General features: G+C 44.0%; 1 protein-coding gene across 2 annotated transcripts in view; it reads right to left on the bottom strand.

Moving 5' to 3' along the window:
• The window catches only part of anos1 (anosmin 1), a 197,538-nt gene that overhangs the window by 163,884 nt on the left and 19,381 nt on the right, over window positions 1-14,273 (bottom strand). For both annotated transcript variants that reach the window (XM_080197531.1, XM_080197532.1), the window contains exon 2: window positions 7,497-7,544. In XM_080197531.1, coding sequence (XP_080053657.1) covers window positions 7,497-7,544 — 48 coding nt within the window. The remainder of the gene's footprint in view (window positions 1-7,496; window positions 7,545-14,273) is intronic.

Raw genomic sequence — 14,273 nt, 5'->3', positions numbered from 1 at the left:
AAGTTATTTTATTAAAGTATGATTTTGAAATAATTCTAACAGAATTGTACAGTCAGTGCAAAAACAGTTAGGGGGTTGTGGGGGGGGGGCGCGGGAGTGGATTTATACAATTTACAGTCAGGGGATTCTTGCTCTTGAATGCATCCTTAATTGAAAGTGAACTTTGCTTTAAGCATTGCAGAAAGGATAATGATGCTCCATACACATTTCCTCATTCAGAAAATATGCCTTTGTGACTGAAGGATTGTTTCTGGAAACATCCGCAACAGGAGTCATTATTCTACACAATGACAAGAAGCTGTCATGGCTACAAAACATAGATTAGCATGCATATAACATATCCTTTATTCATAACTTCATAAATAAAACATTTTATGGCAATAACTGTCAAACTTTAAACAAAAAAACGCGTTTTATTATCTATGTTTTAGCAGATATTGCAAAAACGTACTGTTTGATCATTTTAAACAAATGATCCTTTGTTGCACTTAAAAGCAGATCGATAAAACACCTTGCAAAATGAAGTTATGTTACATGTTGCAGCCGAGCATTGTTTTTCAATTTGGCCATATTCAATTCCCTATTTTAACGTTGTTCTAAATGATGCAGTAACAGTATGTTTGACATAACAATAAGGAACATTTCCTTCAGTCGATAAGCATTGGCAGAGGGATTGTGCATTACAAATTCCAGCCGCAGCAGGAATTATTTTTATTTGACAGTGATGGCGAGTCAGATATTCACCTCTGCCCTTGAAATAACAGGCAGACACCAAAAGTGATTTGCCTATTCATTACTCCAAACAGGCAGCTGTCATTCAGAATTTATTGGATTAACACTTGACACATTGCAAAACTCTAACTGATGAAGAGGATTGGCGGTGTTTGTGCTTGTCCTTATGCCAAACACATTGGAAACTTTGGAGTCCATAAACAATAAACAGTAGTCTTTTTAGAGAATATTGTTAGTCCCTTGTACACTATACTTTCTCATCACAACTGAGGTAACTGTAAGACCATGAAGTTTCTGAGGAATATATAGGGTGACACAGTAGCACAGTGGTTAGCACTGCTGCCTCATGGTGCTTGTAACCCGGGTTCAATTCCAGCCTTGGGTGACAGTGTGTGTGGAGTTTGCACATTTTCCCCATATCTGTGTGGGTTGCCTCCAGGTGCTCCAGTTTCCTCCCACAGTCCAAAATTAGGTTGGTTTGGCAAGCTAAATTGACCCTTAGTGTCAGGGGGATTAGTAGGGTAAATACTTTGGAATATGGGGTTAGGGCCTGGGTGGGATTGTTGTTAGTGCAGATGGGCTGAATGGCCTCCTCTGCACTGTAGGGATTCTATGATTCTATAGAGGAAAATGAGATGCACGGTAAAACATGAAGGCAACTTCAAGTTGGTGTCCAACTGATGCCAAAGCCATGCGGTAAGAAGTCTCACAACACCAGGTTAAAGTCCAACAGGTTTATATGGCATCACAAGCTTTCGGAGCAGAGGATGAACATTATATATTTATTCTATTGTGTATATTGATGTCAGAATATGTTTTCCAAGAAATCCACAGGAGTACACTTACAATATGAAACCATCATGCCCAGTGTTAGAAACTAGAGATAATTTGAAGTAAGTTATATGTATTTATGTGAACTGAAATAAGTTATAAGTTTAAGTTTAATTGATATTCTTTATTTCTGGATTAAGAAGGTGAAAACTGAGTCTAGTTTTTATTCTACATTGGAGAGATCAAGTGTGGAGCTGTTTATATATCTGCATTTTAATGAAGTTTTATGACTCTAATTTAGGGAGACTGTGCTGTTGCCTAGTAATAGGGGAACTCATGGAATCAAGCAGTTTTTAGTTGAGTTGGTGATTCTGTTCTAAGGTGAAGGGAGAATTTTAAATCTCTAACTGGACACACCAGCAAATTACTGAGCAAAACAAGTCTCAGAAACTTAGATGAGTTGCTCTAAAGTTTAAGTAACAGTCAATGTCAGTTGAGTTCTGGATCTCAAACGGACAATCCAAGTTGTGAGCAGTATACTGGGACGGGGAACTACAGGGAGCTGATCATAAAGGAAAAGGAAAAGGACCCAAGAAGACTTTTAAGTTAAGTCAAAGGGCAAGGACAGGGAATCTGGAACAGATCTTGTTCGGTGAAATTAAGAGTGAGGTGCAGAGAGTGGCCCCAAGTTTAAAGTGAGAAAGCTGTCAGAAGCAAGAGGCCCAAGGAGACAGCCAAAGGTCTGTAACTCCTTACTGTGGACCTGTGAAGCAATGATTTTCTGTTGGCACAGCTGAATATCTGAGGGAGTGTGTAGGAGGCAAAGCTTGAATGCATGTGGCGATCTAGGAGAGAAGAACATCGGAAGGAGAGTTTGAAACCCTGGAGGTGGACCTTTGAGAAGGCATCAAGAAAAGTATTTGAATGTTGAGTTTGGAAACCCTTGTGTGAAAGGCAGAGATCCAATAAAACCAGTTGGCTTACAGTGTGACAAACATCTGGGGGGAAGTTGATAAGAGATCCATATCAGCTGTTTGTGATGACATCTATCCCTTGGTTTTCAGAATGTGATATGCCTGACCACCAGTTAGCAATTGGTTTACTGGACTGTGCACTTACTGTGAACATTAGAGTATAAGATGGATTTTGTAACTTGCAATTCCTTACAAACCTGTATATATCTGTAAAGTTACGGTTGTGGGGTGAGGGGGGAGGTAATATATTTCATCTGTTCTTGTTCAATAAATATTTTCATTCTTTTGTTAATGGTTCATCAGTGCACTCGGTGACTCTGTTCAGTAGCTACTCTCCACGTTTCCAAACAAAAAATATAGGCCAAAATCCTTCCATCCCACCCGCCACTGGAATTTTAGACAATATGAAACCCCTTTGACAATGGGGAGGGGGATTTTCTGACTTTTAGACCAGTGCGGCCAGAGAGATCCGCCCATAGAATCTGACTCGTCCAGTCATAACACCAGCTGGGACCATAGAAACATAAAAAATAGAGGCAGAAGTAGACCATTCCGCCCTTTAAGCCTGCTCTGCCGCTCATTTTGATTGCGGCTGATCATCAAATTCATAGCACTTTCTACACTATTGTGTTTTAAAGTAGCTAGAAGATAGCAATGTTTCAGCATATTTTCATCAGATGTTCAATAGAGTATACTTTCATGTCGAAAAAACTCAAATTAAACATAATAACTGGGTCCTTCGTCAGTTCAACGTTGAATGTGGTGTAACCCACAGAAAACAGTCCTCCACAACAGCTGAGCCAGGTATCAATCAACAACTTTTTGACCACAGGCATTTGAATTGATTTGATTTATTATTGTCATATGTATAAACATACAGTGAAAAGTATTGTTTCTTGTGCACTATACAAAGCATACCATTCATAGAGAAAGAAAGGAAAGAGTGCAGAATGTAGTGCTACAGTCATAGGTAGGGCGCAGAGAAAGATCAGCTTAATGTAAGGTAGGCCCATTCAAAAGTCTGATGGCAGCAAGGAAAATGTTTTTCCTGAGTTGGTTGGTATGTGACCTCAGACTTATGTATCTTTTTCCCAACGGACAAAGGAGGAAGACAGAATGTCTGGAGTGCGTGGGGTTCTTAATTATGCTGGATGCTTTGTCGTGACAGCAGAAAGTGTAGACAGAGTCAATGGATGGGAGGCTGGTTTGCGTGATGGATTGGGCTACATTCACGGCCTTTTGTAGTTCCTTGCAGTGTTGGGCAGAGCAGGAACCATACCAACCTATACTTTCTATGGTGCATCTGTAAAAGTTGTTGAGAGTCGTAGCTGACATACCAAATTTTCGTAGTCTTCTTCTAACATTTTAACCACTTCACTTTTCAACTGTACATCAAGGTGAAACTCTTCACCTCAGGAATTCCAAAAAAAATCATCACAGCAAATAAACTGGTTGCCAAGAAAAGAAAGTGACTTCAAGAAATACCAAGTTAAGGCATCTGTGCCCTCTGCTGCTATAACCCAGACCTCTCCATCCAACAATCTTTGAATGCTACCTTATCAACCATATTTAAATGAAATCCCACATACAATATCAAACCCCACATCGCATTAAATAAAGTGTGATCACAATTATTTCTCTCACTTTATCAAAATAGCAATTTTTACATCAACAACTTACACTTAAGTAGAGTTTTTAATGTCACAAAACATCCCAAGATATTTCACAGGAGCATGATTAAAAAAAGATACAGTACCGAATGGCATAAGAGACTTACTAAAAGCTTGGTCAAAAAAGCAAGGGGCTGGTGATACAAGGGGGTGAGATCAGCCCCGTCATGGATTAGGAGGGAGATTTATAAAGATTGTGATTGGGACCCCTTTAATGGAGATGCCCCAAGCTCTGTGCAACTAGGTTTTGAGGCATGTTTAGGCCTCGCGCCCACCTAATTTTACCTTGGATGAGTGAGGGTTTAAAATGTTATGGTATCATGGATTCACATAGACCCAGTTTTATACATACACAAACCTTATGAATAAATTGCAAAACATTTCGAGATAAACCTCTAGCAATTAATTATCTTGTGTGATTATCATCACATACGGGGATGAGTGAAGCTGTTTTAATCAATAATTCCATTCAATAAAGTTGTCATGAAAGCAAAGAATCCCCCACCATCCCTCCCCCCACCTGCATTACAATTACCAACAAGACAAATTTAACCCCATCATATGGAGGGTGTTATAGAAAGACCTTACTGATATGGAAACAAGATAAAGCTCGCAGATAATTGAAACAGGCTTTTATTATAAATAATGTCGGGTTAACTCGGAGTGATTTCAAAGCCACAGTCTAATCCCTAATGTCGAGGGAAACTGGTTAGGCTCAGTTTCGCAAAGATAATAAATAACTCGCATTAAATATCTCTAAGTTGTTTGAACTTCATTCTCACCATTTCCAGCAATACCTGTCCTCTTTTTAGATGACAGACTGAGGTATTAATTATTTTACAGATATTCACTGGTGCACTACCAATTAACAAATGGAAAAAAAACTTCATCAGTTCGAGGTAAAATTCAGACAAGTGTGATAGAGAGTCGAATGGAATCATGCATTAAATATGAATTGATAAATTTTAATACATTATAATCGAGTCACTTCAAAGTGCGAGCACTTGCTTCAGATGATTGAATCTCAAGCCCTTCTGTTGTTGTCACTGATGTGCTAGACAACTGATGTGAAGACAAAGAAGCTGACAGCCTGTCCTCACTCATTCCTCGCGTCTTTGAGTGAAATAATCTTCGGGAGCTACAGAAGGGCAATCCTCCCCATTGTATCAGTGTGAAAGAAACAACCGGAGCCTGCAGCTTCTAGTGTCGTCCTGACCCTGGATGATGCCAGCACATTGTCCCCTCTCACCAGGAGCCCTGAACACAATCTGACCGGGAAGATATGGGCTTTGTTACTGTGTGATCTATTGGGGTCAAAGAGTCAGCGAGGATCAGGACAAAAGGTGTCGGACACTTTACCAGAGAAACACAGACAAATAGCGACTGATGTAGATCTCTGCCGCTCCTCGAATGAATTTAAATTGTTTGGTTTGAGGAGCTTGTGTTGCTATTTTATCCCCCTCAAAAATCTTTTAATTCTGGAAACATATTTCATCAATAACTAATTCTGTAACCATATCATTGGTTAAAGGAAGGGTCGAGTGAGATTCACAAATTAAATCTGATACTTTTTATCCCCCCCCAAATGTTGAGATTAGGTACTGGCTCCATGGCTGAGATTGTAAACACATTCCCCGTTATGGAAAGGCCTGTATTCAATTCCCCAGAGATAGTTTGATTGCTAACGGAGGAGCTGCCATTAATTTCTGCAGCGCTGCATCTGGCAGGGACAGTAATATCAGCAATGGTTCTTATTCATGGGTCGATAAGACCTTGCTGTGAAATGTAGCTGCATGGACACTGGGGGAGACTGAAAGTAGACTTTGCTGCAGTTTCTGGCCGCAGTTAGGTAACCTGACAGCACTCATTTGGATTCTAAGTGCTGGGCGGACTTGAAACTGGGAGTGTTTCAGGTCCAACTTTTAGACCTGTTCTCGGGCGCCCCCATTCATTGAATGCCACAGTGCAGGAAGAGGCCCTTCGGCCCATTGAGTCTGCACCAAACACAATCCCACCCAGGCCCTGCCCCCACATATTATAATCACTAATCCCTCTAACCTATGCATCCCTGGATACTCAGGGGCAATTTCTTAGCATGGCCAATCAACCTAACCCGCACATCTTTGGACTGTGGGAGGAGACCGGAGTACCCGGAGGAAACCCACGCAGACACGAGGAGAATGTGCAAACTCCACACAGACAGTGGCCCAAGCCGGGAATCGAACCCAGGACCCTGGAGCTGTGAAGCAGCAGTGCTAACCACTGTGCTACCGTGCCGCCCTAACGCACTCTGCTGAAAATATATCAGTGAGTCTGAGTCGCAGAAGCCTGTGGGCTGGGCTTAACACGCCTGAAATGCTGCAGCTCCGATCAGTGCCTCCAAATGCGCAGAAATAAAAAGATAGAAAAATGCTCCCCTGCCACATCGCTCCCAGGCCGGCTAATGCCTCCCCCCGCCCCGACCCCCACAGACATTGCACCCCCCCCCAAAACATTAATGCCCTCCTTATTCCCCCTTTCCACTATCCAGACCGATTGTGACCCCCTGCTGCCTTCCCCCCACCGATCATAAGTGGAGTAGCAGTGGATTTCCCCTTCCCCCTCACCAATCACACGCAGAGTGGCAGCGGACCCCCCTTCCCCCTCACTGAGCAGAGGCAGAGTAGCAGTGGACACCCCCCCCGCACATCCCTCCACGTCCCCCCACTGACCTGAGTGGAACCACATGACCCACCTCCCTCCTCCACCTCCCCCCCCTCACCACCTATTTGAAAGGAGCCACCTGACCCACCTCCTCCCCCACCCCCACCAATCTGAAACAGAGAGCCACCGGACGCTCTGAACTTACCTCCTCAGAAGCTGCAGTGCCCGATTCAGGTCTTTGCGGATCATATCTGATTCGCGCTGATTCTGGACGGGCAAACGCAATGGTAAAAGGGTAAATGCATTTAAATTGACGTCGCACCTATTTCAGGCACGGTCCCAACAGCGTCCATTTTCAGACCTTGGTAGAGGGGGAGCTGGTGCAGAGACGGACACAGATCATACTACCCACATCACGCCCGACTTTACCAAGCTTTCGCGCCCGAAAATGGGTGCAACTTGATGTTAAAATCAGGCCCATTGTGTCAGGAAGAATAGTGGCTTGACTGGGGTGCTGGGTAGCCCCAACACAAGCAAGTAAGTGTCTTTTAGAGAGGAGGAGAGAGAAGGGGCAGTGCCAGTTTAGCTTCAACTAAATGTGCTTCTTGTATAATGCATGTTAAATTGCTCGTTATATTCACTGTATTAATTTGGGTGCAGGAAGTCCTACATCACACATCATACATCTTGTTTGTGGAGCACTCACCTTTGAGCATTGCTTGTGATTTTGACACCAGTTCAGGGATCCATTATTCTGCAAAGAAAAAGGGGAAATGTTAAAACCAGAGCAGGATTTTTTATATTTTGAATCAGTAATGCATTTTGGACCCTACACAGTATTTAACTACTTCTTTGAGCTCAGCCTTGCAATAATTTCTGTTACATGTTGGTAGTTTCCAGCAGGTACTATCTTGAATGTTCTGCAAGAAAAAATTCATGTTCCAATATAAATTCTCCTCTCTCACAGTGCCACTTCCCCCTCCAAACCCACCCCAAGCCCACAGCAACAAAACACTGCACTAACAGAATCCAGTGTTCCTGTTATGTGATCACAAGGCGGTGGGTTGGGGGCGTGTGCGGTGCAAGGCGAACTTAACATCAAATGTGCAGAAGTGGAAGTAGGACTTTTCCAATAATTGTTTGTACTCTCACTAGCACTGATATTCCAAACTTTCACAAGCATCTGCCTGCTGTTCCCACTATCCCATGTGGGTCAGCTAAGTCCTGGGTTCGAACCTGATGGGTAGATTTTAATGCCCCCTGCCCCACCGGAGAGTTTGGAAGCACAGGGGTATTGAACTGGGTGGGACAATGTGTGATGGCAACCAGTTTATTTATTAGCATCACAATTAGGCTCGCATTAACACTGCAATGAAGTTATTGTGAAAATCCCCTAGTTGCCACACTGCGGCACCTGTTCGGGTACACTGAGGGAGAATTTAGCATGGCCCATGCACCTAACCAGCATATCTTTCCTGACTGTGGGTGGAAACCAGAGTACCCGGAGGAAACCCATGCAGGCATGGGGATAATGTGCAGACTCCATACAGACAGTGACCCGAGCCAGGAATCAAACTTGGATCCCTGGTGTTGTGAGGCAGCAGTGCTAACCACTGTGCCACCATGCTGCCCCCTTTCCACGTCATCACCCTGCCTCTGCCCAGTTAAATCCTGGGCCAGAAGGGTGGTGGGCTGCCTTCCTACCCATGCACCAACTAAGGAGCTTAGATGGACACATAAAGCCCATCTGAGGATCTCCCACTGCTGCTGGTATTCAACCAGTAGCTCTCAGGAGAAGTCACCACACAGGGATCCTGGAAGGCAAATCCAAGTGGCCCCCGGGTGGAGGGAAGGGAATGGGGAGGGAGGAGAGGTTCCCTCGTTCAAAGGCACTAAATGCTGAATCTAGGGACTCAGCATTGGAAAGGGTGTTGAAGAGGGGAAGGGGGGTGTGGGTGCTGAGATCTACTCCCCCCACTCTTTCCTCCAACCACCCCCCCTCCGTGACTTCCATTCTGTCCTCACACAGCTGAGACCTCAGCTCCTCGGCCGTTCCAAACCTCTGGTGCACACAGCAACCACTGCTCCTAATGGCGACAATGGGGTAATGGAGAGCTCTGGTTGATTGGCAGATCTCAAGGGTGGGAGTTTTGTGCCCAAGATCTTGAATCCCAGGGAAGGTCTGGGCACTTGATTCCATTGGGACTTCCCCAGTGGAGGGGATATGGGGCTCCTGCCAGTTCTCTACCTGAAGGGTGAGATCCTATCGCCAACACTAATTTGCATCTAATTTGTTCTCAGCTACAGCAGCAGTGGGGAAAGGGGCATTATAATAAGCCACAACATTCCTGCAGCTGAGTGGCAAATGGGGTTTTCAAATTTCCACCCAAAGTCTATGGCCTTTTGGCTTCTCTCTAAATTTTCCAGTCCCACCCAGAATGATTCCCATTGCTGGCCCCAGGAGCAAATACCAATCAACTTGGGCAGAAGAAATTAAATCATGCAGTGCTGCAAAAGAACTAACACAAATAAATGACAGTAAAATTGGGTTTGCCTATAAATAGCCCCAAAAAATTCACCAGGGGTCAGGGAAAGAATCACTAACCTTAATTGCCACTCAAGAACAAATACCAATCAATTTGGGTGGCACGATGGCACAGTGGTTAGCACGGCTGCCTCACAGCGCCAGGGACCCGGGTTCAATTCCCAGCTTGGGTCACTGTGCGGAGTCTGCAAGTTCTCCCGATGTCTGCGTGGGTTTCCTCCAGGTGCTCCCATTTCCCCCCACAGTGCAAAGATGTGCTGGTTAGGTGGATTGACCACGCTAACTTGCCCCTTAGTGTCCCAAAATATGTGAGTTAGGGGGACTAACGGGGTAAATATGAAGAGTTGCAGGGATAGGGACTGGGTAAGATGCTCTATCGGAAAGTAAGTGTAGACTCGAAGGGTCACATGGCCTCCTTCTGCACTGTAGGGGTTCTATGATTCTATGAATGTGCACACTTTCAGGACAGAAGTAACAGTTAGATCCCAAAAGGCAGATTGTATGCCTGCAATCATAGCTTGATGAGGATCTTTAGGGAAAGTTGACACAACTACATGGTTAAAAAAGATTACATTCCAAAAGATGTGCTGGTCAGGTGCATTAACCATGCTAAATTCTTCCTCAGGTGCCGGAGTGCAGTGACTAGGAGATTTTCACAGTAACTTCATTGCAGTGTTAATGTAAGCCTACTTGTGACACTAATAAATAAATTTTAAACTTTAACTTGGGTGGGATTGGCTATGCTAAATTGCCCCTTAATGCTTCAAGATGTGTTTATTTTGTGACTCAGTACAGCGCAACATTTTGTTAAGCAGTCTCTCCAACTTGTATATCCTTCACATATGCAGCACATCCAATCACTTTCTACTTGGGAATCATAATGTAATGAAAATATACCCGCAGTCCTTTCAAATGCACCATTATGAAGATAAATCAGTATCACTTGGCTGTGATACAGAATCAGAACATCATTAGCTCTGATACAGCATGACCATAACTGCCTTCTGAGAGACATTTTAATAATACCCCACTCAAGAAGACATAAAACAATCAATCACTGAAGCTATTGTGCACAGCTTCTCATGGAACATTTTGAGTCATTTTCCCAACATATCATTTTTCCAGGGAGCATTTAATTTTAATTACTGCATCATTTTATAATCTAATTGGTGTCTGGGTGCCTCGAGGATGCCATTTCCCAATTTCCCCACCCACTAAGTTTTACATTACAGGAGCGTCAACTTAGTGCTGCAGCATCGCTTAAGGGCTGCGGGGTGGAGGTGTACAATTGCCCTGAAAAACTGAGCAAATCTAACAATCTTGGGCATTCTTGGCCTTGGAGGGAGTGCAGAGGAGGTTTACTAGGCTGATACCGGAGTTGAGGGGGTTGAGCTATGAGGAGAGGCTGAATAAACTAGGCTTGTACTCGTTAGAGTTTAGAAGAATGAGGGGAGATCTCATTGAGACGTATAAGATGATGAATGGGATGGATAGGATAGAGGTGGAGAGACTCTTCCCGCTCAAAAAAGACAGTAGGACTAGGGGGCACAGCCTCAAGATAAAAGGGGGGCGGTTTAGAACGGAGTTGAGGAGGAACTTCTTCTCTCAAAGCGTGGTGAATCTCTGGAATTCTCTGCCCGTTGGTGGAGGCTGCCTCGCTAAATATTTTTAAGACGCGGGTTGATGGGTTTTTGATAAGAGAGGGGATTAAGGGTTATGGGGAGAGGGCGGGAAAGTGGAACTGAGCAGCGACAGATCAGCCATGATCTTATTGAATGGCGGGGCAGGCTCGAAGGGCTAGATGGCCTACTCCTGCTCCTATTTCTTATGTTCTTATGTTCTTATGTCATTCTGAAATGCAACTTAATGGTGATTTGTGAAACAGCACTTTGCTTCCAATGTCTTTGTTGGGAGATAAAATGGAAAATCTTGATATTGATCATAACAAATCCAGATAGAAAGCGCTCAGTCGCAAGGGCTTAAACATGTTAAGAAAGTGTGGAATGAGAAAAGACCTGTCATTCCTGAAACCACATGTCTAATCAGTCCTATCATGGGTCCCTTTCCAATTATCACAGAATGTCTTATATGGGTCTCCAAAGAGCAGTCTTGCCTCAACTGTACATCCCATAAATAGCAAAAACAAAATAACTGAATAAAATCATCTAGGTCTCCTGCTGCACCCCATTCCCATCAGAAACTCACAACTCAATCGTTTTCAACTTCACATACCTCAATCTGTTCAAAAAGTGACTCTTTTTTTGCTTAAATCATGCTATATTTTAGGCTGGCATGCTGGCACAATAGTTAGCACTGCTGTTTCACAGCACCAACCTTGGTGACTGTTGGATTTATACCCAACCTTGGGTGACTGTGGAGTTTGCACGTTCTCCCCGTGTCTGCATGTATTTTCTCCTGATATTCTGGTTTCCTCCCACAGTCCAAAGATGCAGTAAGAAGTCTCACAACTCCAGCCTGAAGTCCAACAGGTTTATTTGGAATCATGAATTTTCATACGGTTGCTCCTTCAACAGCTGAGTGATGATTCTTCTGATGAAGGGACAGTGCTCCAAAAGGTCATGAGTCCAAATAAACCTGTTGGACTTTAACCTGGTGTTGTGAGACTTCTTACTGTGCCCACATCAGTCCAACGTTAGCATCTCCACATCATGACTCCAAAGATGTGCAGGGCAGCACGTTGGCACAGTGGTTGGCACTGCTGCCTCACAGTGCCACGGACTTGGGTTTGATTCCCGGCTTGGGTCAAAGTCTATGTGGAGTCCGCACGTTCTCCCTGTGTCTGCGTGTTCCTCCAGGTGCTCCAGTTTCCTCCCACAGTCCAAAAGACCTGCTGATTAGCTGCATTGGCCATGCTCAATTCTCTCAATGTACCCAAACAGGCGCTGGAGTGTGGCAACTCAGAGATTTTCATGGTAACTTCATTGCAGTATTAATGTAAGCCTACTTGCGACACTAATAAATAAAATTTAAACTTTAGCTTAGGTGGATTGATGCCAATTTGCCTCTTAGTGTCCCAAAATGTATTGGTTAGGGGTATTAGTGGGGTAAATGAATTGGAGAGTAATGAATTGATTGGAGATAGTCAGCATGGTTTTGTAGCGGGTAGGTCGTGCCTTACTAACCTTATTGAATTTTTTGAGAAAGTGACCAAAGAGGTGGATGGGGGTAAGGCAGTTGACGTGGTATATATGGATTTTAGTAAGGCGTTTGATAAGGTTCACCATGGTAGGCTTCTGCAGAAAATGCAGATGTATGGGATTGAGGGTAGTCTAGGAAATTGGATCAGGAATTGGCTAACAGATAGGAGACAGAGGGTGGTGGTTGATGGTAAATATTCGTCATGGAGTTCGGTTACGAGTGGTGTGCCTCAGGGATCTGTTTTGGGGCCACTGCTGTTTGTAATTTTTATTAATGATCTGGATGAGGGTATAGTTGGGTGGATTAGTAAATTTGCTGATGACACCAAAGTCGGAGGTGTGGTAGATTGTGAGGAAGGGTGTCATAGTTTGCAGGGAGACTTAGACAGGTTGCAGAGCTGGGCCGAGAGGTGGCGGATGGAGTTTAATGCGGAGAAGTGTGAGGTAATTCACTTTGGTAGGAATAACAGATGTGTTGAGTATAGGGCTAACGGGAGGACTTTGAATAGTGTGGATAAACAGAGGGATCTAGGTGTATGTGTACATAGATCCCTGAAAGTTGGGAATCAAGTAGATAAGGTTGTTAAGAAGGCATACGGTGTCTTGGTGTTTATTGGTAGGGGGATTGAATTTAGGAGTCGCAGCGTCATGTTGCAACTGTACACAACTCTGGTGCGGCCGCACTTGGAGTACTGTGTGTAGTTCTGGTCCCCACATTACAGGAAGGATGTGGAGGCTTTGGAGAGGGTGCAAAGGAGGTTTACCAGGGTGTTGCCTGGTATGGAGGGGAGGTCCTATGAGGAGAGACTGAGGGATTTGGGGTTGTTTTCGCTAGAAAGAAGGCGGCTAAGAGGGGATCTTATTGAAACATATAAGATGATTAGAGGTTTAGATAGGGTGGATAGTGATAGCCTTTTTCCTCGGATGGAGAAAGCTAGCACGAGGGGGCATGGCTTTAAATTAAGGGGGGGTAGTTATAGGACGGATGTCAGGGGTAGGTTCTTTACCCAGAGGGTGGTGAGGGATTGGAATGCCCTGCCTGCTGCAGTTGTAAATGCGCCTAGTTTGGGGGCGTTTAAGAGATCCGTGGATAGGTTTATGGACGAAAAGGGATTGGTTTAGATTAGTGGGTCATTGTTTTTTAACTGGTCGGCGCAACATCGTGGGCCGAAGGGCCTGTTCTGAGCTGTAATGTTCTATGTTCTATGTTCTAAATATTTGGGAATTACAAGGATAGGGATGCCCTGCCATACAGTCGGTCCAGACTCGATGGGCCAAATAGCTTTGTGCACTTTAGGTTTCTATGATTCTATATGTTAAGCAGTTTGTACTGAACATGTGGAGAGATGGCTTAGAGAATGAAAATTGCAGCTTCCTATAAAATCATAGAATTCAGAGTACAGAAGGGGGCTATTTGGCCCATTGAGTCTGCACCCACCACAGTCCCACCCAGGCAATGTCCCCATAACCCCATGCATTTAGCCTAGCTAGTCCCCATAACATTAAGCGGCATTCCAGCATGGTGAATCGACATAACATGCACATCTTTGGACTATAATTAAATACTGTGCCCGAAAAGATGAAAAGTAATTGACACGGGACAAACATTATTAAAATGTCATAAAGCCATGACATAAAAGTAAGTATAGAATGGCTGATTGTCAAAATGCAGGTGGTAGGTGAAAGCTGGGTATCTACTGACATATTTCAAACACAGCTATTCAGGAACAATGACAAAATAAGCTACCTTTCAGAAGGAGCGGCTGGAAAGATGAAAGCT

Source organism: Carcharhinus amblyrhynchos, chromosome 10, assembly GCF_965287045.1.
Source record: "Carcharhinus amblyrhynchos chromosome 10, sCarAmb.v2.hapA, whole genome shotgun sequence".
NCBI lineage: Eukaryota > Metazoa > Chordata > Chondrichthyes > Carcharhiniformes > Carcharhinidae > Carcharhinus > Carcharhinus amblyrhynchos.
Note: the sequence above shows the minus strand (reverse complement) of the source record. Positions and strands in the feature narration are given on the sequence as shown.